The sequence below is a fragment of the Sus scrofa genome, chromosome 5 (genome assembly GCF_000003025.6).
Source record: "Sus scrofa isolate TJ Tabasco breed Duroc chromosome 5, Sscrofa11.1, whole genome shotgun sequence".
In the NCBI taxonomy this organism is placed as follows: Eukaryota; Metazoa; Chordata; class Mammalia; order Artiodactyla; family Suidae; genus Sus; species Sus scrofa.
Window position 1 is genome coordinate 5,383,574 of NC_010447.5, and position 27,215 is coordinate 5,410,788.

General features: G+C 56.1%; 1 protein-coding gene across 1 annotated transcript in view; it reads left to right on the forward strand.

Moving 5' to 3' along the window:
- EFCAB6 (EF-hand calcium binding domain 6) overlaps positions 1–24,557 on the forward strand; it is a 241,137-nt gene extending 216,580 nt beyond the window's left edge. Inside the window, 7 exon segments of the mRNA XM_021091409.1 lie at positions 7,219–7,446; positions 14,370–14,403; positions 14,406–14,599; positions 15,855–16,008; positions 17,929–18,113; positions 21,267–21,416; positions 24,151–24,557. Coding sequence (XP_020947068.1) covers positions 7,219–7,446; positions 14,370–14,403; positions 14,406–14,599; positions 15,855–16,008; positions 17,929–18,113; positions 21,267–21,416; positions 24,151–24,273 — 1,068 coding nt within the window. The 3' untranslated portion in view covers positions 24,274–24,557.

The window sequence follows — 27,215 nt, forward strand, 5'->3', positions numbered from 1 at the left end:
GAGCCACTTCTGCGACCTACGCCACAGCTTGTGGGAATGCCGGATCCTTAACCCACGGAGCGAGGTCAGGGTTCAAACCCACATCCTCTCAGCACAACATCAGGTCCTTAGCCCACGGAGCCACAGTGGGAACTCTGGGACATTGTAATATATTTTGCCAAGACTGTTGTGTAGTCACAAAGGGGACCAGGCATTTTCTTTTTGGTGCAGTGGTCTGTATTCCGCTGGGATATCGACAGAGACAATCGTTTGGTAAAACAAGGTTCCGTGAATACCCTTGGATCAATGAGAGAAGATTCCTCCATCTCTGATAGGGTCAGACCCATAGTGCATAAGAGGACACTGTTTTTCATTGATTTAAAGAGTCACTGGAGGAGCTCCCGTCATGGCTCAGCAGTAACGAACCCCAGCTAGAATCCATGAGGACGCAGGCTCAGTCCCTGGCCTCGCTCGGTGGGTTAAGGATCCGACGGTGCCGTGAGCTGTGGTGTCCGTTCAGACGTGGCTCGGATCTAGTGTTGCTGTGGCTGTGGTGTCGGCTGGCAGCTACAGCTCTGAGTTGACCCCTAGCCTGGGAACCTCCATATGCCACGGGCGCGGCCCTAAAAAGACCAAAAAAAGTCACTGGAACAGGCGTGCGTGCATGCATTTGCCAGCTGCGGGGCCACGGGAGCAGCTCCTGTCCCAGACAGCAGCACGGACAGAAGTGGGTGCCTGCCGCCTCATCCCTCTGCCTTCTCTGTCTTGCAGCTGTGATTCCTACCCTGAGGGGGCCTTTTATGTAAAGCGCAGTTAGTTTTGGAAAGTGACATTTGCATCTGAAGATAGTGGTGTCTTTTCTGATTAGGAGAAACATTTCTTCTAGTTACAGAAAAAGCACTATTTTTCCCCATTCAGATGTAATGATCACGTGAGACGTGCCAGGGACACAAAAGCGCCAGACCAAGAGCCATCTGTTCTTCCCTGGCGGCTCCAGTCACCCGGAGCGAGGCTGGCGGTGGCTGAGCGGCTCTGAACGAAGCAGGACGGGAACCAGAAGATGGTTCCCGAACAGACCGGAGGCTGGGTGTCCTTGATGGAAGAGCCAGGAGGGCCTGCCCCTCAGAGCCAGCGGGCTCTCTGGTGGCACAGGGTGCGGAGCCATGCAGCTGCATCCCCTGGGGCCAGTGGGACCTTCTGGTCAGTGGCTGGCATCCTTGCGCCCCGAGGGGCGGGGCTATTGGTGCCGCTGGGGGCGGGGCTATTGGTGATCTTCGCTTTCAGCTTGTGCCCTTGTTGTAGTTTCTACCTTTTCTGCTGTGAACCTGCAGAAATTATCTTTACAAACAGCCAACAAACATCATCAGCTGGCAGCGAAACCCCCTTTGTGACCAGTCATGGTCAGCGCCACCACCCCCCGCACCCGCAGCCTGGCCTCGGACTGTGGCTCTGGGGACCCCGAGAAAAGCGCCGGGCGTGCAGGCAGGGACCGCAGTGGAACCCGGCCCTGCTCCCAACCTTCCCGCCAGCTGGCTGGGTGAGGAGAAGGGCGCCTCTGGCCCCAGTTTTCAAGGATTTGCCCCCGAACGCCTCCCAGAGCAGTGGTTTCCTCCTCAGGGGGCCTGTTTCCATGGATCGTGCCAAGAGCGCAGGGCCCCTTACCCTCTCCGCTCACCTGTGAGACCAGTCTTGGCCCCTCCCCTGCCAGACCCCGCCGGGGAAGCCTATTTAAGGGTTACTCCCCAGTGTCTAGACAAGAGCCCAGCAGCTGGCTGGAGTTCCAGGGGTGTCTGTGCAGACCTGGATACAGTCATCGTGGTACGTACTGTGTATTCATCCTCTGGGCGTGCATTGCACGCCTGTGCATCCCTCTCCCCCTCCCCCGCCCCGGGGCCCTGGGATTTGCTGTGGCCCAGGTGTCACGCTGATCCCTGCACAGCTGGGCCGTGGAGGGGATTCATGTCCATGCTGATTCCTGGAGCTGGGCTCCCAGCAGCCTCTCCACCTCATCGCTGGCCCTCCGGCTCTCCCTGCCCGCACACCTCTGACCTCAGGACCCCAAACCCTGGGGGAGGCAAGAATCCCTGCTCCAGAGCCCCTGCCTCTGCCCCAACTCACTCCTCATGCAGAGAGCAAGCATCCATGCTAGTATGAATAGGAGTTCCCACTGTGGCACAGTGGGTTAAGGATCTTGAGTTGTCACAGCTGGGACGTAGGTCGAAGCTGCCCCTCAGATTCAATCCCTAGTCCGGGAACTTCCATATGCTTTGGGTGCAGCTAAAATACAAAGAAACAAACAAACTAGTGCGTGTATATACGTGTGTGCATGTGTGTGTACGTGTGTGCATGTGTGTCCTTGTGTGTGAGCATTTGGACTGTTTGTGGCCCTTTTCCACGTAGAGCATTGCACTCATTTTACTGGAGACTTAAACTACTTCTCAAAACATTCTAAATACCTTGCATTGTAATCTGTCTTCTGAAATATCGTATTTCATTTAACCATCTCATCATTTAGACCATTTACGAAGTGTTGCTAAATTTTTAAGGTTTACAAATGTTGTGCGTAGTAGTGTAACGAGGCCATGAGTTCACCTTGTTTATTTCCTTAAGGAGACTCTCCAAAGGGCAGGCGCCAAGTCAAGGGATGGGCACTTTTATGGCTTAAGACACTTTATTCCACCTTTTCAGCATCGACCGTCTCAATCAAGACATTTGCCAGTTTCTTAGAGGAAAAAAGTGGGGTCTTGTTTTCATTTCCATTTTTTTGTATCACGACAAGGTCGGAGCTTTCTGACAGAGGATCCTGGGTGGCTGCAGGGCAGTCATTCCTGTGGCTGACTGTGGAGGTGCTGTTAACCTGCCCGCCCTTTCTTGAAACAAAGATCAAAGTCCCACTGTGTGCCAGCCTCTTCTAAGCACTCGGGGATTTGATAGTGAACAAAAGATTGAGGCCCTGCCTGGAAATGTATCTTCTGTTGGAATGAGAAAGACAACTGGGGTAAATACGAGGTGGATCGAAGAGCCACAGGTGTGACGGAAGACAAGCAGGGAAGGGGTGGATGTGGGAAGTTGGGGGAGAGCAAGTGCAAAGGCCCTGGGGCAAGGGCGAGCTTGCTCTGTGTGTGTGCGTATGTGTGTGTGGGGGGGGCACCGCAGGAGGCCTGGTGGCTGTGAGCAGAGCGTTCAAGGAAGAAAGCCACCGAGTGAGGTCAAAGTGTGTCGTGGGTGGGCTGGTAGCCAATGTGACGCTTTGCTGGTTCCTCTGAGCAACGTGGGAAGCCACCCAGGAGCTTTGCTTGATCTGATTTGCACTTTAAAGAGATCCTTGTGGGGGGTGACTATGGCTTTCTGATTATGGCTCTGCCCTCCCTTACCCTTCCACCCAGACAGCAAGTGCTAACACTTTGTGTGTGCGTGTGTGTGTGTGTGTGTGTGTGTGTGTGTGTACTGTTAAAAGATCGAGGGTGGAAGGAAGCAGGGCAGCTGTTGGAGTAAGAGACGATGACGGCTTAGACCAGGGGAGGGTGGAGCAGTCCACTCCCAGGTATACGCTGAGAGTGGGGCCCCTGGCATTTGCGGGTGGTTGTGGGGCCTCAGGAGGACCACGTTTTGGAGCTAATGACTCCAGAGAGAAGAATTTTCCTGTACAAAACTTGGGTGTTCTCCTTTGCTTAGCAGGGCCTCTCTCACCCAAGATTTTCCTGGAATCGGCCAGCCAACTGTTCCTTGCTCCTTTCATCATGACGTAACAAGTAGGCTTTGTGGGAGTTCCCGTTGCGGTGCAGCGGACACGAATCCGACTGGTATCCATGAGGATGCGGGGTCGACCCCCGGCCTCAGTGGGTCGGGGATCCTGCGTTGCCGTGAGCTGTGGTGTAGGCTGGCAGCTATGGCTCTGATTCCACCCCCTAGCCTGGGAACCTCCACATGCCACGGGTGCAGCCCTAAAAAGAAAAAAAAAAAAAAAGAATAAATAAATAAAATTTTTTGAAAAAATAAGCTTTGTGGTGTAAGGGCTCAGTCACCAATGAGATGCTCATTTCAGCGTCTCGGTAGGGTGTCCACTGATTTATTTGTATATTCTGGACCCAACTATTTTGATTCTATTATTCTGATTTTATCAAGTTTGTGGTGTTCTGATATCTGGTGGATCAAAACCATCCATGCCAGCCTTTTCCAAAAATTTCACGGCAATTCTCGCATATTTATTTTTCTCTGTCAACTTTAATACCTATGTCTAACGATTCTCCCCACATTCACTGAGATTTTGTTCATCAGAATTTTATTTACAATTTGAGAAAGGTTTTGTCTTTTGAAATGGAGTCTTCACATCCAGGAACATAGCACGTGTCGCTTTTTTATTCCAATCTTGCTTTGGTAACCTCGAGAGACTATGTGTAGCTTTCTTAGCACAGGTCTTATGCCTTTCAGATGTTACCTACCCAAAGGTATTCAATAGCCTTGTCGTTAGTGTGAGTGTGGGTTTTTCTCACAATACAACTTCTCACTCGTTACATTTACTGTTAAAAAAAATATTGCCTTTTTGTGTTTTTTACTTGAATCCAGCTGCTTTTCTAACTGTCCTGGGACTCTGGTTTTATAATCATATACACTAAAAAAGTCTCGTTTTTCAACACGTATGCTATTTGTTTCATCTTCTTGTCTTATCTCAAAAGCCGGAACCTCTAAAACTGGGGTGAGTAGACCTGACAGTGAGTGTGCCCGTCTAGTTTCTGACTTTAACGGCGATACTTCAATATTTCACCTGCGTGATACATTTGCAGACAGGGTCTGCTTCTCACTCTCGGGTCTAAGATGTTCATTTATTTCTGTTTACTTTATATATTCTGCTCTATTCTATATCATTTTATCAGGAATGGCTGCTGAACTTCATAAAATGCCTTTTTGCCATTTTATGTGACCTTTTCTAATGTAAGGAATTGAATATTTGCTAATTCTTGAAGGATTCTTATTTTTGAAATAAACCCTAGTTGATCTTGGGGTGCCCTTTTAAAATACGGCACCAAAGCTTCCTAATGTTTATAGAACTTTTTGATATATTTGCATTTATGTCTATAAATTAGATTGGCTAATAGTTTTCATTTCAAGTGTTTTCTTCATCATGTTTTGGTCTGAGGGTGCTCTGTGATGAACTGGAATGTTATATATCCCTTTTGGTGTTCTGGAATGATTTGACTAATGTAAAAATTATCCACGCTTGATGCCTTTTTAATGATAGATGGTAGATCTTTTCACAGCTTTTTAAAATTTCTTTTGTGGTTACCAGTCTGCTCAGGCTTTCCTACCACTTAAGTTCAACTTCGTAATTTCTATTTTGCTGGAAAATGATTCAATTTCCTCTGGAGTTTAAAGCATATTAATCAAAGATTGCCTATCCTACTTTGTTAGAACTCTTCCACATCTGCTGTTAAAATAGTAGTATTTCCACCTTGTCTTGTGTGTTAACGCTTTCAAGGAGCCCTCAGACCCCGTTTCAGGGGAACCCTGATTCCTCCGGGAAAGACGAGGAAACGGAGGGAGAAGTGGGTGCGTGTCCGATGGCGTCGCACAGCCAGTTAGAGGGTCCCCATGCGGGACACTGCACCTGCGTTCTTTCCAGTTGTGTCCACCTGGGGGTCCGCAAGTGTGACGAGTGTGAGGATGGGCCCTGGTCCTGAGTCTCCAACCAGAAAAGGTCCCGCTGCTCTCTGAATGCCGACACCTCTCGCAATGTTTAGAGAAAGGCTCCTGTACTTGGAGAAAAGGGGTGCATTTTCAGCTGCTGGAAAGAATATAAGAGGTGCCTGTGATGGCCCTTTATTTTCCAGAATGGAAGAAGAAGGGCATTCATTCACTTTGCAGCTGGCTCCAAGTGGACACATTTAAACGCTTCTGTCCACCTCCGGGTGGTCAGGGGTGTGGTGGGCGGTGGTGCCTGTGTTTGACACAATGTCATCAAGTAACGTTAGGCTCTGTCCCAGAGGACGGGGACAAATCACACTGTACTGCTGTGGACGTGCTGAAAATGAACGCTGAGCACGTTTTAACATCGGTTGGGGGGGGATTCCACGTGGTAACCAGGTAAAGCACCAGTGCTTTGAAAGAGCTGTTGTCACAGCTCACAGTCCGGAAGGCCTTGGATGTGGAGAAACCCAGTACCCGTGCCTGGCTCCTCCCAGAGCCCAGCCTCCCCTCCCACCTGGGGCCCCACTCCGGGAGCTGACCTGCTGCTGCAGGGACCACCGTCCAGCTCCGGGGGCCTTTTCCTAATTGCAGCAAGTAGAAGCACGTCAGGGCTGTGCCCCTGGCCCTGCCCGCTGCCCTCCCAGGAGGCTCAGGACTCAGCTGCCCCCCACCCCAGCTTCGTCTTTCGGGCTCCAGCTGCCTGAGTGTCCAGCAGAGACACAGGGACCCTTGTCCCTTCCAGGCCCGCTGATGGTCACTAAGTCACTTTCCTTGCCTGCCAGCCCCGTGGTCGGTCCGCCCACCACACCCATCATCGGCGATGCGGCAGGCGGGCTGCGGGCCTCCTTGGCCCCTCCCAGCCCACCTGGCCGCCAGCCCTCCGGCCCACGCATGAGCCTCAACGTACAGTAAGATCCTTCCACTGCCCTTCTCTCCTCGTGGCTCGCTCCTCCCTCCAGAAAACTGCCCCCCCCCGGGGGGGGGTGCCCAAGCACCGGTCTCTGAAGAGCACCTCCCAGCACCCCTACCCCACGAGGGGTGCAGAACAGGAAGCAGCCAGTGGGCAGGCTCCACGGCTGCCCAAGGCCTCCAACCCCAGGAAATCTGAGCTCACCGGCCTTAAACCCCCATGGGTCTCGAAGCTACAGACTTAAGGGACACGAAGCTGTTCTAACTGCCGTGCGTGTAAATCAGCTCAACTGAGGTCTGGATACACCTCCCCGCTGATGCTCTTACCACGCAGAGCAGACACTCAGTATGTGTGTCAAACCAGCCAGAACCCAGGCGGAAGGGGCGAATGGATGAGGGTAAAAGATGCGGCCTCCCCGGGGCCTGGCCTGGCACCCGCCCCACCCTCTGGGACAGCCTCGCTTTTCTCCTTCTTCACGGCGGGTCAGTGCCCTGCACCTGCGGCGGGATCCTGTTTAGTCCTGCCCCCAGGTCACACTGTCTCCTGGCTGGTCGCCCTCCCTAACCTGCCGTGGGGGAGGCGCCCAGGGCCAGGGCGGTTCATTCTTTATTAAGTGGATCCCCTTTCTGTTCCCTTTTGCCCAGACTGCTGCTGAGTGGGCCGAGAAGATGCCCAAAGGCCCGCCGCCCAGATCTCCCAAGGAAACGGCAAACCAAGCGATCCTGGCCCGGCTCCACAAAGCCGTGGCCTCCCGCTACCACGCCATCGCCCGGGAGTTTGATGGCTTCGACACGGCCAAGACCAACACGGCCTCGAGGGACGAGTTCCGGTCCATCTGTACCCGCCACGTCCAAGTTCTGACAGATGAACAGGTGAGAAACGCATCTCCTTTAGCTCCCTAAGCAATGTCACCTGAGCCTCAGGCCAGCCCTTCCTCGAAGTGCAGAGAATTTGTGTTTTTTAAATATTTAAGGGCTTTTTTCCTGGAGGGGCAGAGGGCGTTGTTATTGTCTTGTTTGGTTTTAAATCTTGCTGAGGACTCACAGGAGCCTTCTGTTTATGTAGCAGGTATGGATTGCACCGTTTCAATCAGGGTGCAAATGATACCACTTCAATTTTTAAAATCACATTCATCTTGGCTCCAGCTACACTGTCCTGCTTTCTCCTTCTCTGGGCCATGCCTGGGCTTAAATGATCCAGAGAGGCGGCCAGTTTCCCGCCACAGCTGAGCGGGGTGGCGGTGGGGTTTGCAGAGACAGTAAGTTGCCCTGCCCCTCCCAGCACCCACCCCCCACCCCCGCCCCCAGCCTCTGCCCGACTCTGCTGCCCCCGTTTTCAGATGACCTGGGACCACTTCCCCAGGCATGCTGGTGGCATGCCCACCCCGCCGTGGACCTCTCCCTGTCCGCAGGCTGGACACGAGTCGCCCTCTCGGAGGCCCTCCTGTCCATCACAGAACCCCTGCGAGAGGCTGTCTGTGGTCTTCTCCCTGAGGACCGAGCTGGGCTCTTTAGCTCAAAGCGCTGGCACCCCGCTGCCTGGCTCCGGCTGCCTGGCCTCCTTGGCCCTTGACGGCTTTCCCAGGCCCCGATCCCTCCCCACCAGACAGTGTCCCGAGGGCCTGCCCAGCCCGCTGACCTGGGTTGATGACCACACTCAGGTTCGATCCCTGGCCTCGCTCAGTGGGTTAAGGATCCCGTGTTGCCGTGAGCTGTGGTGTAGGCCGCAGACACAGCTCGGACCCCGTGTTACTGTGGCTGTGGTGTAGGCCGGCAGCTTTAGCTCTGATTTGACCCCCTAGCCTGGGAACTTCCCTATGCCACGGGTGCCGCCCCCCCCCCAAAAAAAAGACAAAGCAAGCAAGCTGTTTGCAAGTATTTCCCCCCATTCTTGGAAACTGCAAAATTAATACACTTGCATTTATTATTCTGTGGGGCCGACTAATAAAGGTTTCACTAATCCAGGTTTTACTAATAAAGGTTTTTCATTCCATCTAAATGAGGAAAATTCTCCTCTAATTATAGAGGTAAATTAATGACGTGTTGGCATATCTGGCCTTCATATCAGAGAATTTGGTTTTAATTGTCCACTAAGAAAGCTTCACCATCCCCAGCACGTTCAGCGCTGCCACCCACCCCCACCCCCACCCCACCCCCCAAATCGAGCACTCACTTTTAAATGCCGCTTTCTAAAAATACGCAGACACATCTCAGATGCAGGCTGCATCATCGAGAGTGTCAAAGTCTGGCATAAGCACCATGGTTGAAGTTGGTGATGATTAGCAGAAATTGTGCTATGCTTGGGAAGGATGCTTCTAGATACAGGCGGGTAAACAGACAGCAGAAGCCCCAGAGCCTTATGGTTCCTCTTTGCATGGGTCCCTTAGCCAGGGACCTTCCTGATCGAGGGCCAGGGTCTGGCACGGTAAGACGCAGAAGTCACCTGCACTCTTGACCTGTCTAGACCCCTCCTGCCGTGGTTGGGGAGAGTTCACTGCAGATGCCGGGACAGTTGGGACCACGTTAAACTGCATTCAGGTTCAGACTCCAGGACCTAGTTCACCAGCATTGTACAAACTCAGCTTACCTCCAAAAAGCAAACCACCGTGAATCCAAGGGTCCAGCTCTCGTGGCTGACAACAGCTCCATAGCAGGGGAAGCGCCACATCTTTTGAAACCTCTTGGCACGATTAACCTTGGAGGAGGAGAGCGACTTTCAGAGCAGATGGAGTTGGAGGCCGACGGGTCTTCGTGGCTCTGTGTAAAGCGTGTTAGAAAAGGCCGTGGAACTGGATCCACTTGGATCTTGCTTCAGAAGGCAGAGGTCCCCCCGGGGAGAGCCTGTCCTGGGGAGGCCGTGTAGTGCCTGCGTGAGTTTTTTGAACCCGCAACTACATAAGGAAAAAGAACCGTTACGCGTTTTTGAACACTTCAGATGTGGTATTTTAGAAGCAGACACCTCTAGGAAGTGCGAAAAATGCAGGCAGACTTGGGTTTGAGCCCTGCGCTGCACGCGTCCAGCTGTGTGACCTTAGAGAACGATGCAGCCTCTCTGAGCGTGTGTCCTCCCCTGGGAACTGGGGTGCACAGTGCTCCCCAGGCTGCTCCAGGGGCCCTACCCCCACCCGGTCTGCAGTCCTGCCTCCGCCGTCTTTGCCCACTGCGGCCCCGCCTGCCCCTGCGCCCCCTCCAGCCTCACTTCCAGCGGAGGTGGAGCCTTTTCTGACCACACCCTCACCTGCTGGCGCTGGCCACGCCCCGCTGTGCCCCCGCCCCCCAGCTCTCCATCTTCAAGCTGAGGGGCTTTGGGATACCCCTGGGTGTTCCTGGGCACGGGGATGTCTTGCCTGCACAGTGAGTGCCCGAAGGCAGCTGGCACCCCCCACCCTTCCCTCACTGCAGGCCTCTGTGCACAGCGTGAGGAAGGAACCAAGCAGGGCTGTTCCCTGCCTCCTCCGCGCCCACATCCCGGAGGGTGGAGAGGTGAAACACCCCCGATAGGTTGTTTTTGTCACTCCACGCTGCTCTCTGCTGTGAAGGGGCGTGCAGCCGGGAGAGCAGAGCTGGGAGCTGGCCTGGACCAAGGGGTCAGGACGGCTTCCCTGAGGACACGATGTTGGCTGTGGGGTGGTGCCTCCGAGAGGAGACAGAGCGATGCAGGCAGAGGGGACACCCTGGAGGCAGGAGCAGAGGCCCTGCTGCTGGGACGGAGCTGCTACCAGCCAGCGGGCACAAGAGAGACGCCCGCCATGGGGTCTGTGTTCTTTTAGGGGGTCCGTGTTCTGTTTGTGTAAACGGCGTACGTGGCTGTCGGATGGCGATAGATGCACTAGAGGCCAACATAAGCAGGAAAGAGGGTGGTGCTGGGGCGTCGGGAGGGTGCGATGCAAGGAGGGCCCCCCGAGAAGGTGGCCTCGGGTTAGGGACCTGGGTCAGGATTGCTGGGAGCAGAGGGGATCCCGGATGTGTGTTGGAGTTGGAGGCAACAGAGTTTGCTAGCGGATGTGGGCGTGGCGAACAAGGAAGTGGAAGGAGCGTGGAGGGGACACCAAGGGGGGCAGGTGCGGGAGGCAGGGTGGCGTTGGGCGCCCCGCTGATGGGCTTGTCCACAGTTGCGTCTTCTGTCCACCTCTCCTTCCCGCTCACTTTCTCTTTGCTAACGTGCGTCCTGCTCTCTCAGGAAAAAGGAGGCCCCAGAGTGACCCTCTTTCACCCTCATTCTAAAAAAACCGTTTGGCTGGGGATGGGATTCTGGGTCCAAGTTGCCTCCCCCCCAGACACTTGAAAGCGATTTCTCAGTTGCCTTCCAGCATCTCTGGGTGCTGATGAGACATCTGCTGATGGGCACATGCTTTCCCCCGGGGCCAGATCCCAGCAGCGAGGAAGGCGGGCCTGCGCGCCGTATATGGGCTGGGGCTCCTTTCACCGGCACCTGCAGGCGACAAGCGGTGAGGAGAGGGGAGCCAGGAGGGCTGGGCTGATAGGTCCCGAATGCTCGGGCTGCTCTCAGGCTGCTCAGCCAGGAGGCCCTGCACTTGCCCAGGCCTGTTCTAGAGATGGACGGCTCCTGCCTTTGGGGGCCTTCGTTCTCAGCGACGGTGGACCTTCTCTGCCCACTGGTGGCACAGGCCACTTCCAGCTCCAACTGGCTGCCTCTGTTTCTGCCTCAGGTAGTGGGCGATGGCTTGGTTCTAGTTGTCCATCTCCCGTGGGGGCATCATGTTCCCATTCCTGGGAGGGTCCCGCCCCCACCACCTGCATCATAGCCATGGGTTTCTTCTCCATTGCCCTCTCTCTCTCTCTCTCTTTTTTTTTTTTTTTTTTTTTTTTGGTCTTTTAGGGCCACACCTGTGCCATATGGCAGTTTCCAGACTAGGGGTCGAATAGGAGCTACAGTTGCCAGCCTACACCACAGCCACAGCAACGCCAGATCCAAGCCTCATCTGCAACCTACACCACAGCTCACACCAACCCCAGATCCTTAACCCACTGAGCGAGGCCAGAGATTGAACCTGCGTCCTCACAGATACTAGTCAGATCCGTTTCTGCTGAGCCATGACAGGAACTCCTAAGAAAAGTTCAGATTTTGTAGCTGTTTGGATCCTTCTTGGTGTTAGGATGGGCGTGGCATTCCCTTGCAGGTAAGTTTCCACATCACGAGCAGAAGCAGGATCCAAGGTCATGAATTTTGGGGTCTATAGAAGGTGGTTGGATGCTTCTCTGTGTTTCTAGAGCACGTTCCAGCAGGTGCCCATTCTGCCATGTGATGTGGAAACTTACCCGCTTTTCAGCTCATTCAAAAACCACAAGAATTTTGCCGGTGTTTCATCTCCAGCTCACAGGACCCACTGTTGTGGTGCCCGTTTCCAGTCTTTTCGATGCCTCTCAGGTCCCGACAGCCCCCACTCTCTGCTGCATCTCCAGGCTGTGCCACCGTCCTGGGGTGTCACCTGTCGGGACCGTGGAGCCAGGCTCCAGGTCGTCCTAGTGAGGCATATCCTGCCCTTCTTGGTGAGGCCCCTTCAGTTGAAAGGGCACGGAAGGGAGTTCCCTTGTAGCGCAGTAGAAACAAACCTGACCAGTATCCATGAGGATGTGGGTTCGATCCCTGGCCCCACTCAGTGGGTTAAGGATCTGGTGTTGCCGTGAGCTGTAGTGTAGGCCATAGACGCAGCAGGGTTCTGGCATTGCTGTGGCTGTGGGGTAGGCTGGCAGCTGCAGCTCTGATTGGACCCCTAGTCTGGGAGCTTCCCTATGAGGCAGGTGTGGCTCTAAAAAGTGAAAAAAAAAAAAGAGGATAAAAATAGAGTTTGCGTGGTCCTGCCTTGACGTCACCTGCATCCCAGGAGTTAATTAGGAAGGTGGTCGGTCCCTGCCTCGCCCGCCTGAGGACAAGCCCCTTTGGCTGTGCTTGCCTCTTTGTAAACATCTTCACTGCCACGCCTCGGCTTCTCGCAGCACCCCGGGCATCCCCAGCACCCCTCGTACCTGCTCTTACCCACATGCCCTTCCTCCTGTTTGCCTCCCAAGTCTGCTGAGACGGGAGCGCGAAAGAGGCCCCCGGGCAGCCCCCCTGCCTCATAAGCCCCGTCCTTCTTTTCCTCCTCAAAGCCTCTCACGATGGCTGTGCTCAGAACACGGCTCCTGAGTCCTGTCCCCCGTCATTTCGCCAGGGCCTGCCCCCCGACGGGTTGCTCTTCTCACGTGTGCCTTTTAGGATCTTCAGCCAGGAATAAACCTATATTGCGTACCTCCTATGTGCCCGTCCCTTTGGCACCTCCTATGTGCCGTCCCTTAAAAGGCAAATGGCTGGCATTTCAAGATGAATCTCAGAGGACCCTCCAGGGAGTTTCTCAGCCAGGCAGGGAGGTGGCACCTGCAGAGGTGGTTTCATCAGGTTGCAGAGAGGCGGAGAAGGGCACCCCGTCTGCCCAGTGGGCCTTCAGAACTTCCCTGGAGGAGACCCAGGGCGGGGGGCAGGGGGCTGCCCTTGGTGACCATGAGGTCTGTCTGTGGTCACTTTCGCAAGGACTCTCACTTCCACTCCACCAAGTAGTTCTTCCCCATTGACCAAAATTGAAGCAGCATGAATCCAGATATGTGATAAATGACATGGACCTGTGCTCACGCCTAATTTGACAGGGTGACGTAAGATGTGACTTTTGAGGGAAGCTGGGCGGAGGGGTCCGGGGGCCCCTCTTACCATCCTTGCAACTTCCTGCAGATCTATAATTATTCCAAAATAAAAGGCTAAAACAAATTAAGAATGTTGTCCCAGGAGTTCCCATGGTGGCCCAGTGGGTTAAGAACCTGACGTAGTCTCCATGAAGATGCAGGTTTGATCCTTGGCCCTGTCTAGTGGATTAAGGATCCCACATTGCTGTGGCTGTGGTGTAGCTCTGATTCAACCGTTTTCCCTTCCTAGGGAGAGCCTGGAACCTTCTCCCTCTCTTTCTCACTCCTCACTACCTCTTCCCCAGAATTTCAAGTAGAGCCAGAGAGGGTCCCTTTCATTATGCTTTTGGAAAAGCCCAGTGGAGCCCAGAGGCACAGTGGGTTCCCGGCCAAGGCCAGGCCCCGGGCAGGGAGTCAGTCCCCAGGACCCCGGTGCAGGGGGATGGCTGCTGCTCCCCTCCGTGCATGCTGCAGGTCTCCACTGCGCCTTAGGGCTGTAAAAAAACCAAATTGGAAGTAAATCGCCATCCTTCTCACCTCCCCAAAAGCCCTCAGGTCATCCAGAGAGGCTCCAGTAGGCTGCGTAGAGTGCGGCTCTGAGAGTCTGTGGCATCAGACGACACCAACACAAAGCCATGGAGTCCCACCAGTTCTCCAGAAGCCTCCCTTTTCATGTCATGAGAAGACAGCGTTTGCCCTGAGGGTGAAATAAATTGTGGACGCAAACACGGTGGCCGAGGGCCGTGGCACATGGTGCGCTGTTCACAGGGCTCAGGGGCCTGGAGGCAGCAGCACGGGGCCTGGCTGCGCTCCCCTGGTTTGCATTTGCTCCTAAAACATCCTTCTGTCCCGCAGCTCAGTCTCTGTGCCTGGTCACAGGATTTGATGGCCTTAAACCGCTCGCTCAGGGCCCAAATCAGTTTAAAAATGCCCTGCGGAAGCCATGGGTAACTCTCCGCCTCGGCTCTCCCTGCCTTCTGGAGGCTTCCGCCAAGCTGTGGCCGGCAGGATGGGTGGGTTTCTTTTTTCCATGTTTTTTCCTTTGCTGCAGACCCTGCCCCCAAGAGCTCGCACCCACTCGGGTCTGGACCCTGGGGAGATGACCTCTGCTCCTTTGCCAGTTCGACAGGCTCTGGGAGGAGATGCCGGTCAACGCCAAGGGAGGCTGAAATACCTCGACTTCCTGAGCACCTTCAGCTCCGAGAAGGCGGCCACACCGCCGGCCACGGACGACTCGGCCAAGGCGCAGAGAGGGAGCAGCGTCCCCGAGGTCTCGGAAGGAGGCAGGTCTGCAGGATCGTCGCCCACCCGCAACCTGAGAACGGGGTCCAAACAGCAGAGTCACCCCTGCGTGAGTTCCCGTTTCTGGGCGTCCCATGTCGCCTTGCACCGGGCCCCCACACCCCAGGCCGGGGGCCTAGTGTCCCCCACAGGGTGGGGGTGACCAAGAAGGTGGCACAGGGTGAGCCTGGGGTGGGGGCCATCCAGAGGGGCCACTGGCAGATCCTTGCAATCCCCTGCCAGGGACGGGAGGTAGGAGTGGGCACGGGGGTAGGGAGGGGTGGGGGTGAGGAGTAAAGAGATGGGGAAGGACCATGGGGGAGGGTGCCAAGGCAGCACCCTGAGGGCATCCGCGGGCAGGACTGCAGGCGTCCTAGGTGGGCAGCCCCAGCGTGTACCGCTGGGCCCCACAGGGTTAAGTGTGGTTACACCCATTTTACAGTTGAAGATACTGAGGCTCTAAGAGGGGTCGTCATGTGCTCAGGGTTCCTTGTTAGAAACGGAGAGACCCGAAATTCAAATCCAGGCCTCTCTCACTTCACCCCAGGGATGGGCGAGCTGAGCCGCCCCAGGGATGGGCGAGGGCCCTCGCTTCCTCTGCCTGAAGCCAGGCAGCGTCACCGGGGTGGGGGTGGCTGAGAGGAGCCCGTCGGGGACGCGAGCAACCACCGCCGCCGAGCTTTGTGCTTGGCAAGCTGAGGAAGACCCTGGCTGTTACCCGTTCATTCAGGCCAAACGGGTTTATTGCACACCTACTGTGTGCTGGCTCTTTTCTAGAGCTGAGCACGCACACAAATCCTGCTCTTGTGGAGTTTCTGATCTTGTGGGGGATGAGGGCTGAGGAACAGGAGAGTATTTAGCAAGTTAGTGAGCAGAGCAGAATGGAGGGGTCAGGGCAGCCCCGAGAGGCCCACCTCCCAGTCCCCGGACCCGGAACACACGCCTCACCCGGCGAGCGGGCGCCAAGGTCGCAGCAGATGAGATGGTCCCGGATGGGGCTACGCAGGCAGAAGGGTCAGGGTGGGGGGGACACAGTTTGAGGACGAGCCACCCAACGTGGCTCCTCCGAAGGTGGAGGCCAGGGCCTCACCCCAAGGATGCGGGGCCTCCAGAAGCGGGGAGGGCACGCTGTCTGTTATTCCGATTTGGCACAAAGAGAGCTCGCCCTTGGAAACAGAACTGAGATGGTATAACCTTACCATTTTGTTTTGGTTTTCATTTTATTTCCAAAATGCCGTCACCTCCACCCCGAGGGGTCTCTGCAGGTGTTTCTTGTTGCTCCTGTCGTCCATCCCCGGTGACAGGTCGGCTCTCTGCCCCGACAGAGCCCGGTGGGTGCAGCGCTGCCCCTGCAGAACTGCGAGCTCATCGAGAACAAGCTGCGGAAGAGGCTCCAGGGCTGCTGGCGCAAGTTCCTGAGGGAGTGTAAGGACCGGGACGCCGGCAAGCGGGGTGAGATCGCCCCCGCCGACTTCCTGGGTGCGTCCACCTGCGGCCCCGATCGTACAGCATCACCCCCCAGACCCGGCGGGCACCTCTGGGCACCTCAGCCAACCCCCGGATCCGGGGACGAGGACTCCTGCTGCCTCGGCCCCGCCCAGCAGGTCCGCACCCGCTCCATCAAGTCAGCACACGTGCCTTTCAGCCCTAGAAACCTCAGGCCGGGTGTGGGCTCCGGGCAGAATGTGAAGGGTGACAGGCTTGGAGAGCCGAGGGAGGTGGGACGGGACGGGGACGGCTGGGGACACAGCTCTGCCCTGTTGATCCGTTTTTCACCAGGCGTCCCTGTGGTCAAGCTGGAACAAAACCAGTTTAGGAAAAGTTCCCATGGTGGCTCAGCGGGTTAAGGACCCACAACTGTCCCTGCCAGGATGTGGGTTCGATCCCTGGCCTCCATCAGTGGGTGAAGGATCTGGTATTGCCACAAGCTGCGGCCTAGGTGATGCGGCTTGGATCCCGCGTTGCTGTGGCTGTGGTGTAGGCCAGCAGCTGCAGCTCCAATTCCACCCTTAGCCTGGGACCTGCAGCCCTAAAACCAAGAGACAAACAACCAACTGTTGTGTTTACATTCCCACTTGCTGCATACTGTTTATGCAGCCTTTCGCATCACAGGAAAATAAGCCTGACCAGGTCCTCCTCTGCTTAGAAGCCCCTCTGCCTGCCTCTTCTTTGCTGTACGGACCCCTTTTAGAAGAACGTTTTTCCTGAGAACCTTCAGTATCAACATAAATTACTTTTTTGATAACCGTGGCTTGAAAATGCACACGTGAAAGAAGGTGTGAACTCTTTAAGTGAACTGCTCCTGCCACCAAAAAACAAAAACAAAAACAAAAACAAAAACACACCTATACCTCAAATGTAAAAATTTGCAATGGGTAATAATTAAATGTTGTGACATTGATTTCACGTGACATGTCTCACTGAAAGCAAATCACCAGTGCTGGTTTAACACGTTTGACTTCCACTTTTTCTTTGGTTAATTCTTTGGATTTCCAGCACGCCGTCATCCTCATCCTGACCGTATTTCTTTTTAACTGTGCACCCCCACAAGCCTCCTTTCACGGCCCTGGCAGCGCATCTAAACGCCAGTGCTGTGAAAACACACCTTCTGGCTAAACCCACGTTAGACGACCTTCTGCAAGTTGGAACCTCCAGTTGCTGTTGCCGGAAATTCCTTTGGGTCCCCTGTGGGGGGCGCTGTTGACATCCTGACTTTCAGCTGTGCTGACCTCGGGCAGCCAGGAGGACTCTTCCGTGTGGCATCAGTGCGACCCTAGTGAATCAGAAAGCCAGATGCCAACTCTCAACTCGCATGACGCTTGTCTTTTCGGGGCGCTCTGTGTGTTTTCCAGAAGGCACATCTTAGTTCAGCATTAGGATGAAAGCTCCAAACGCCTAACCTGGGGTCGCCTAGCAGACTCTTGAGAGCACAGCTCTGAAGCCCGGCTGAAAAATGCTTACGCAGAGGGAATTCTGAATTCTGAATTTGAGTCTGAATTCCTGACCCTACCAGGGCCAACCCCCTCCACACGGAACCTGCCCGGCTCAGCTCTGATTCTTGTCCGGTGGGAACATCCCCCTGGCCCCCTGCCTGCTCGAAGCCCCCATCGCACTACGTCCATACTGCTGGGCCCACAGCCGTGGTGCCCGAGCAGAGCCTGGCCAGCAGGCAAAGCCAGGACAGAGTGAGCCCAGCAGGATGCGGGGGTGGGGAGGGCTCCTTCCAGGCCGCACTTGCTTGGCCACGTGCCTGTGTGTTTCTGCATCTGTCCATCCACCAACCGTGAGCCTGGGAAGCAAGGACCCAGCCAGGGCATCTCAGCAAGTGATGAATGAATGAGGGATCCGGTGAGTGAGTGAACGGAGCGCCACCGACTGAACTGATGTGCTTGCCTTTAGCTCTCGCGGAGAAATTCAACCTGGACATAAACAGAGACGAGTGCCAGCAGCTCATCGTCAAGTACGACTTAAAGAATGACGGGACGTTTGCTTACTGCAGCTTCATCCAGAGCTGCGTCCTCCTCCTAAGAGCGAAGGAGAGCTCCCTGCTGCAGAGGATGAAAATCCAGAACGCGAATAAAATGGTGTGTGAGTCGTGCTGAGAAAAGGGGCGGGGGGGGGGCTCTCACTTTTCTCAGTGAATCCCGTCAGGTCCCCTCCTACCGACAGCGGCCCCATCAGGGTCTGCAGACCCCAGACTGGGGACCAGCAGCCTGGATCCCAGGTTCTCAAAGTCGGAGGGTGGCAGATGCCCACAGGCCCCTCCGTGTGGCAGGTGGACCATCGGGAGAGCAGCTCACAGCCACCAGGAGCCACCAGGAGCCACCAGGAGCGGGTGTCAGTCAGTTAACTGGGAAGGCAAGTGGGGGGAGGGGCACAGCAAAGCGAAACATACCGAGTAGTCACTCGTCAACCCTCTGAGACAGGCCGGCCTTGCTCTGGGTGTGGGCGGTCAGCCAGAGACCCGTTCCTCTCTCTCGCTCAGTCTGTACCCACGATGCATTCATTGCAATGCTCTTCTTGTTTCTTTGAAGGGGAATGAGACCCCAAAGATGCTTAAAAAGCTGCTGGAGGGCCTGTGCCTCTGAATTTTTAACTTTTTTCTCAATTATTTCTAATTTTCTGATTCTCACCCACACCCAGTTCAACCACTTGCCTTTCTAGCGTCTTTCCAAGACAGGAAGCAAAAAAAAAAAAAACCTTTTTCTCCCTCATATTCCTCATCTGTAACATTGAATTAAGTTACCTTGAATTAAGTAACAACTGGCCTTGTCCATTTGGGAACAAACACAGCTGATTCCAACCCTCTTAGGACTCAGCCTCAGGGACCAGAAGTGGGGGGCAGACAGCAATCCACTGCCCAGCCCCCTCCAAGGCCCAGTTGCAGCAGAGTGATGGGGTGAGCCCAGCAGACAGTGGGTTCCACGCAGAAACTTTCTCCGCAGCTAAACGTGTAATTTTGTGCCAAATTGAGCCCCATCTTAGCATGGTTTCTAGTTTAGACAAGCAAGAGTGGACATCAAAAGCTTAGGCCAAGTTACAGAAGAAAAACGTACCATTAAGACAGTTTTTTATGGGAGTTCCCATCATGGTGCATCGGAAACGAATCCAACTAGGAACCATGAGGTTGTGGGTTCGATCCCTGGCCTCGCTCCGTGGGTTAAGGATCTGACATTGCCATGAGCTGTGGTGTAGGTCGCAGACACAGCTCGTATCCGGCATTGCTGTGGGTGTGGCGTAGGCTGGCAGCTGCAGGTCCTATTTGACCCCTAGCCTAGGAACCTCCATGTGCTGCAAGTGCCACCCTAAAAAGCAAAAAAAAAAAAAAAAGACAGCCCTTTATCCAGCTCAGTTTCCTCTGTGAGTGGAGAAAACGCTTTCCTCCTTAGATGTTAGGGGACCGAGGAACCTTGTTGGAGAAGGATGGAGACCACATGGCCTTCAAGGGTCCAAGGCCTCCTCCGCCTCTCCAGATCTTGGGTCCCCTTCTCTACACGAGGGGACGTCTGCTGGCAGGTCCTGCTTCAGATGCACTGCCCAAGGCACCGGAAGGCTAGCCGTGGCCTGCTTGGGGGGGGCCTGCCCGTGAGGCTGAGTGTACATGAACTGTGAGGGGCTCCGGGGCGGCCCCCCGGGGGCCTGGGCACCTGGGCAGATGTCCCAGCTCACCTCTGCGTGTCCCTGCCTCGCCCCCAGCTCTCAGCTTCGGGACGGCAGCCCCCACTCTGTCTGGGGCCTGGGTGAGTCCTGCCTTCCATCCCCCATCCCTGCCCTGGACGTGATTGACAGGTGGTGAGGCTTCTTCCCGGGGGAGTCTTTCCTGGGGGAAAGTGGGGCCAGGGCCTGTCCCTGCCCCTGCTGGCCCCTGCCTGGCCCCTGTGCCAATCCCGTCCCCTCTGCAGGCGGCCCAGACCCCACCACGCCAGCTGTCTCCCTGTCACTCCTGCTCTAGTGCCTCGGGGCTTTCTAGGCAACTTTGGACAGTGACAATGGGGACACCCCTCTGGGGCTTTGCTTTTGGGCGCTGCCAGAGGCGGAGGACTTCTGGATGGGTTGGCGGCCTGGGCTGGGAAGAGAAAAACCCTTTGTCAAACCAGACCTGGGTGTGGGAGGGGCAGGTGAGCACGGAATCCCTTCATTTTTGTGAGTGAGGACCAGCCGACTGGATAAATTGGCAGCTGAGGAAGGCATGGGGGTATCTGGAGAGTGGCTGTCATAGGTGCTAAATGATGTAAAAATCGAAAGCAATTTAACTTTGTGCTAATTTGTTTTCTGTAGCGCCCCGCTAAAGTTACTTTCCCAAAATGTGTTACACACTATTGCCTACAGTTCACCTCGGTGCTATTCAGACATGCACTGGGGCTGAATCATGCTAAAATATCTTATTTTCAATCTAATAGCACCTAAATGAAATAATCACAGTGTAGGGTACTAATTACTAGATATAATTACAACCTTGCAATTAAAAAAAAATCAGTTTAGAGTTCCCATCGGGGCTCAGTGACTAGTATCTATGAGGTTGTGGGTTCGATACCTGGCCTTACTCAGTGGGTTAAGGATCTGGTGTTGCCCTGAGCTGTGGTGTAGGTTGCAGATGCAGCTTGGATCCTGCAGTGCCCTGTCTGTGGTGTAGGCCGGCAGCTGCAGCTCTGATTCAACCCCTAACCTGGGAACTTCCATATGCCCCAGATGCAGCCCTAAAAAGCAAAAAAAGAAGAAAAAAAATATCTGTTCATTATAAGAACCTACTAGAAGACCCAAACGGAATCTCTTTTTTCCCCTCAAACTCTTTTGAAAGGGACCGGCTCTCTGCCTGGCGCTCCCCTCAAGGACTTGGGGAGGAGCTCCCTGGGAGGCCGCCTGGCAGGTGCTGGCATCAAATGGGCCCTGATGCTGCCACCTCACCTCCCTGAACCCCCACGTCTCCATCCGGGACAAGGGGACAAAGAGACCTATGCCTCCCAGGCTGGTAGAGGGCGTGTAAAGGAGATGCAGCCTGTGACCCACCCACAGGCAGGCGAGGAGAGCGCTTGTTATACCGAGAGCCCTGCTCGCTGAGCCGCTCCGGCCGGCGGAGGGCGGGGTGGGAAAAAGCCGCGGGTGGAGCGGCGCCGGCGGAGGCCGGGCGGGAGCTCGCAGCCCCGGCAGCCTCTCGGCCGGCCACCGCCTATCCGCCCCATCCTTCCCATCCCAAAGCTCTTTTCTCAGCCCCTCTTGGTTTGGGGTTCTTTTTGCAGAAAGAAGCCGGTGCGGAGACCTCTTCCTTCTACTGCGCTCTGCTCCGCATTCAGCCCCGGATCGCGCACTGCTGGAGGCCCATGCGGCGCGCGTTCAAGGCCCACGACCAGGGCGGGACGGGGTTTTTAAGCGTGGCCGACTTCAGGAAGGTGAGCTCAGCGCCCTTGAGGCCGTTGCCTCTGAACGGGAAGCGGCTGCCAAAGGCCAGTGGTCAGAAAACCTCAAAATAGGGTCCCCCCCATCCACCCACCCAAAGGCCCGGGCCTGGCAGCTGCCCCGGACCCCACGTCCTGGGGCCCCAGCTACCAAGGGCTGAGTCTACTTTCCCTCAGCTGCAGACCCCAGGCTCTCCTCCCCGAGCTTTCTAGAACCCTGCAGGACTTCCCAGCGCACCAACCCTGGGCGCAGCTGTCCTCCGGCCCTGGACCGCTGCTGCTGCTGCTGCTGCTTCTGCCGCTGCTCAGGGCCCTGGCCCCCCCCCCATCTCTATAGGGGAAGCAGGGCCTGCGTCTGTCTCGAAGGATCGCAGAGCTGAATGACAAATTGGGGTGGCGGTGCTGAAGCAGGAGCCCAGGTGTGGCCACTCAGGGCCCACAGACCCAGCCCCTCCTCGCAGGGGCCCCCCGTCGGGCCTGCCTTGGAGTCGGGGAGCTGCTCCCCTCCCCGCAGCGGTTTGGATGAGGAGCTTCCCTCTCCAGAGTCTGAGCCCTGGCTGTGGTGTAGGTCACAGAGGTGGCTCAGATCCCGCCTTGCTGTGTAGGCCAGCAGCTACAGCTCCAATTCGACCCCTAGTCTGGGAAATTCCAAATGTCACAGATGCAGCCAAAAAAACAAAAACGAAACAAAACAAAACTCCCACGTTGAGAATAATGTAGAACTCTGCGAATTAACAGCTTCTTGCCCCCCCCAACTTCCCTCCCACTCCCGATCCCCCCTCTCCCACGGAGGCTGAGAAGATAACTGAGGTCCACACCATTAGATTAGAAATCAAGTATCACAGCCAGGGGAAAACTCGGTCAAGACGTGAGAGACAGTTAGGCCCTCAAAATGCATGTACAGAAAACATACTCCTTAGGTTGATCTGTGCTTCAGCAACTAAAAAGAAATTATTTTTAAGTAAAAAAAAAAACAACTTGTCTTGATAATCCAGGAAGATGAACCGCAGTGAGTGCTGCGGCCGGTGCTGGGCAGTGGAGAGGCGGGGCCTCGCAGCCCCCTGCCCCCACAGTGGGCGGGGCCGTCAGGTTCCTGCCCGCAGCGCCCCCCAGTGGCTTCCAGCTTTACTTTAGGGTCAAGTCCAATTCTCAGCCAGAGACGGGAAGCAAATGGGTGAGCTTCTGTTGTCTCTTCCAGCAGCTTCCCCCGGGGGAATTCGGCAAAGATGGGGAGGGGGCAATAGAACTGGAGACATTGGGAGTTCCTGTTGTGGCTCAGCAGGTGAAGAGCCCAACTTAATATCCATGAGGACACAGGTTCCATCCCTGGCCTCGCTCAGTGGGTTAAGGGTCTGGCATTGCCCTGAGCTGTGGTGTAGGTCGCAGGCGTGGCTCCGATCCAGCGTCGCTGTGGCTGTGGCCTAGGCCGGCAGCTGCAGCTCCAGTTTGACCCCTGGCCTGGGAACCTCCACACCTGTGCCACGGGTGCGGCACAAAAAAGAAAAGAAATGGAGACACTGCTGGCAGCAGAGCAGAGCCCAAGACCGGGTGGGTGCTGGGGTCCTTCCCGACACCCAGGCTCCCGCTCCTTTTCTGCTGTCAGCCCGGGAGCGCCGTGGCCAGACAGCCCATCTGCGTCCCATGGACCCACGCTGCGCCCACTGCTGCTTCCCAGGAACCTCGGGGTCTTCTAGCCCCACTTTCTAGCCTCCTCTAAGGAACAAATTATGACACGAAATGTAGGAAGGAAGTGTACAACCCAATCTTTATACTGATGTACTAGGCTACCTATCACAGTTTGTCTCCGTTGCAAATAACAGGGGGGCCAAAAAATAGCAGCAGCTTGAACATGGTGGACGTTTGTTTCTCTGCCACGTAAAAGAATCCCAGAGGCAGGAAGTCCAGGGCTGGCGTGGTGGCTGAACAGTCATCGGGGACATTGTATTTTTGTTCTCTCATCCTCAACACTTGACTTCCTTCCTCAAGCTCACCTCATGGTCCAAGGTGGCTGCCAAAGCCCAGCATCACTTCTGCATTCCAGACAGCAGAGGGGAAAAGAGGAGAGAAAAAAGGCATGGCCCCTTTCTTTAGCGGAGACTTCCCAGAAGTCCCGCATAACATTCTCACTTAGTTTTAACTGGCCGGAACACACCTAGCTATAAGAGAGGCTAAGAAATGTCCCCTTTTAGCTGGACACCCAGTCGCCTGGAAGGAAGTCAGGGTTCTGTTAAGTGACTAAGAAAGGGCAGTCAGTATTGGTTGAGCAACTAGCAGGCCCTGCCGCAGGTGGTAGGACTTGCTATAGGATCGTAACTCCTTGCGCCCTGCACCTGCCCTCCTCCTGGGCCCCACCCTAGTTAAGACCCTGTGGCCAGATCTCCCCTCTAATGCCCTCCTCCCTGTCCATCCTCCTTATCTGAACACATGGACCAGCCTCACTGTGTTTCAGGGAGGCGACAGTCATTTCCATCCTGCTCCCTCCCGGAGGGCCGGGCGGGGCTGGGGAGAACCAGCGACTCCCACGTGACGGGCAGTCGAGGGGTCTTCGTGTTAGACGTGGGCCCTGGTTGGTGGGGGTGGAGGTGGCCAGGGCAGAGGAGGGTGCAGGAGAGAAGGGGGGGAGCCGCTGGGGGCCACTCTGGGGGGGATGTCCAGGCGTGGGGGTTGGGAGGTGGGCGCCGGCCTCCGGGCGGCTCTGCGACCAGCGGGGCGCCCCCCTGTCCTGCAGGTCCTGAGACAGTACAGCGTCATCCTCTCGGAGGAGGAGTTCTTCCACGTCCTGGAGCATTACGACAAGACCCTGTCTGCCAAGATCCCCTACAACGACTTCCTCCGGGCCTTCCTCCAGTAGGCGCCCGGGGTAGACCGACTTCCAGGACGTGCCCCGAAACGAAGCCCACCCCCCGCCCCACCCCCGCAACGAGCCCGCGGCTTCCGGGTCAGCCCAGGCCTGGCGCTGCGGCTCCAGCCTCAGCCACGGCCTCTCCCGCGGGCTGAGCCTCGGGACCGCCCGTTACTGCGAGCAAATTAAAATGTTAGTCTTTCCAAGAATGCTTCTGGAGACTTTAAGAGAACCACCATTAATAACCTTTAAAACTTTAAACTTGAGTTTAAATAAAACTCTTATTCGTGAGAGTCTGCTGGGTGCCTCCGGGACACCCCCTTCTCCAATCCAGGCCCCAGCCCTTCCCCACCCGGCTCAGAGCGGTGCCCCTGCTGGGCTGGTCCGCAGACACGTCTCTGCCTGCGGGGCACAGGCACCAGCCTGACATCAGGGTGGAGCATCCGTCGTAGTCTAAGTCAGGCCCCTTGGAGCTTCAGGGGCTCAGGCTTCCAGGGCGGCCACGCTGACGGCTGGTTGGAGTCACCTACCAGTCCCGTTTCAGGAGGGACTCTTCCTCGGACCTGTCAAGGCCTGACAAGCTAAGAGAAGTTGTAAATCACCGCAATCCTTTCTGCTCGTCATGAGGCAGAGGGGAGAGTTTGCTGCCTTCTGGAAGGAACAGAGGAGGCAGGCAATAGAGTTTCCCCCTGCCATGTGACCCCAGGCTGTCAGAGGGGGGCGGGGACGAGGGCCCCTCAGGGGTCACCCTGAGGAAACACACGAGTGCTGCATGGCCAGGGGACCGCGCTTCCCTCTGAGGGAGGTGCCAGCCAGCTCCCACGGTGGCCTGGCCACCAGGACGGCATGTTCCCCAGGGCCTGGGCAGCGGCCTTGGCTTCTCCTCCGCTTCCCGTGGCCATCACTGCCCTGACCCCTCCTCTTCCTTCCCCTGCTCCCCGCGACACATCCACGGCTGCTGATCAGGGCAGCTGTCAAATGTTCAACCAAAAACCACGGGAGCTACAGGACCCCAGACCAGAGCTAACATCCCATGAACCCCACCAGCCACCCCAGCCAGGAAGTGGGGGCTCCACCTCTGTTGCAGGGGTGGGGACACTGAGGCCCAGGCGGAGGAGGGAAGGAAGCCCTGGGCGATGGGTCGGGGCTGGAGGAGGCTGATCTGGGCTTCCTGCCTCTCAGCCAGACGCCCCCAGCCTGGCAGGGGCACTGGGGGCCAGGCCCCAAGATCCCAGGGAAGCTGGGGGCCCTTGGGGAGGCTCAGAGGAGGAAGACGCCCGTGGTGGGGAGAGGGAGGGAGGAGCCGTGGTCCCAGCTGGCTGCAAGTTACCACGGAGCAGAAACACCCTCAGTCCCAGTAGCTTTTCTTTCTAAAGGGTGAGGGTGTGTGGACACCTGTGTGCCCGGTCCCCGCGCATGCACCTGGCTTCAGCCTTCGGGAGGTGACGCTCGCGCACCCTCCGGCTCCACAGGGAGCACCAACTTGCCCTTCGAAACTCACTCAGAGCCGCCTCTTGCAGGAAGCCTTCCTGACTTCCCCAGGCTGAGTCAGGCATTTTGTCTGGTGCCGTCCAGCAGCCTTGTGGGTCTGTCCTCGAGGGGAGTCAAGAAGGAGCTCAAGAAACAAGTGGCTGATCCATGAAGAAGCAGGACTCAATGGGCTCACAACAGGCCATTCTCAGACCACCAGCCCTCCTGAAACATTCTCACAGTCATTTTGGTGACAGTAAGGCTGGGTGTTGTGTTCCAGCTCTACTTGATACCCAGCCAAGTCATTTCACCCTCTGAGCCTCAGTTTCCACATCTGTAAAATGGGCAGTCACACCTCTCCTCGGAAGACACTGAGGACCCCTCATGGAAAGAGCGTGGCTTTTCTCTTGGAACCAGCAGGGCTTCCGAGTTGAGGGTTGCAGGCCAGTGGGCCGTTAGCCACTCACACCCTTAACCCTGGAAGGGTGGGGGTGGCCCCTCTCCTGCTGCCTGGACCCTTGGAGCCGGAGTCAGGAGAGCAGTGCTGGGCCAAGGTTCAGGGTGTCCAGCTGCCCTCGGGGGCGTCTCCTGGTCCCTGTGCAATTTCCCTCTCTGGCTGAGCCTCCGTCTCCACATCTGCAAAATGAAGATTAACCCTGCTTCCCCCTGGGAGCCAAACCCGACCTGCCTCCTAGAGCCCCCATCTAAGTAGGGAGGTCAGGGCTGGAGGCGGAGCCCTGGCCCTACACGTGGAGCTGGGCCTCAGGACAGGATTTCAGCGAGGGGTTGAGGGAGCAGCGCGCCCTGGGCCCCCGGAGTCAAAGCTGGGAGGCGGGGGGGCTGGGCCATTTCCTGAAGGCAGCACCACACTCCCAGGAGAACCACCCATCACCTCCCTCCTCTTCCCTGGGCTCTGTGTCCTGATCAGGCATCTTCCACCCCGAGCGGCCGGCCCAGCTGAAAGCAACATCGCCTCTGGACCCCACTGTGTTGAAAGACCTGAGCGCCTTTTCTTCCACCCCAAGAGCAAATGGCCCCCCTTCATGTATCCCTGCCCCTAGCTTTGACCTGGAACTTCCTGTCTCCGAATGTCTCTTTCCCCACTCCCTGAGGCCACACGCAGCCACGGGACCTGTTTGGGCCAAGGAGCTTTTCGTAAGCCTGACACAACAGAGGCAGGAGAAGCACCTGTGGGTTTGGGCTTTGAGATGCAGGAAAGAGCATTGCGCTCACCTGGACGGCGAGAAGCACGAAAAGCCTGACAATGCAAATGAACGACTTTTCTTAAACCCACCTGAGAACGGAGTTCAAATGAGGCACTAAAATCTGGAGACAGACAGGTGCCTGCGGGAGAAACAGGACCTGATGGTTTGTTTACCCGGGATAGACACCACAAAGCACCGAATAAGCCAGTAAGAGGATTCAGCTGGAAACTCATAACAAGTTGCCCCAAACCAAACGCGGCCAGCCTGAGAACGTGC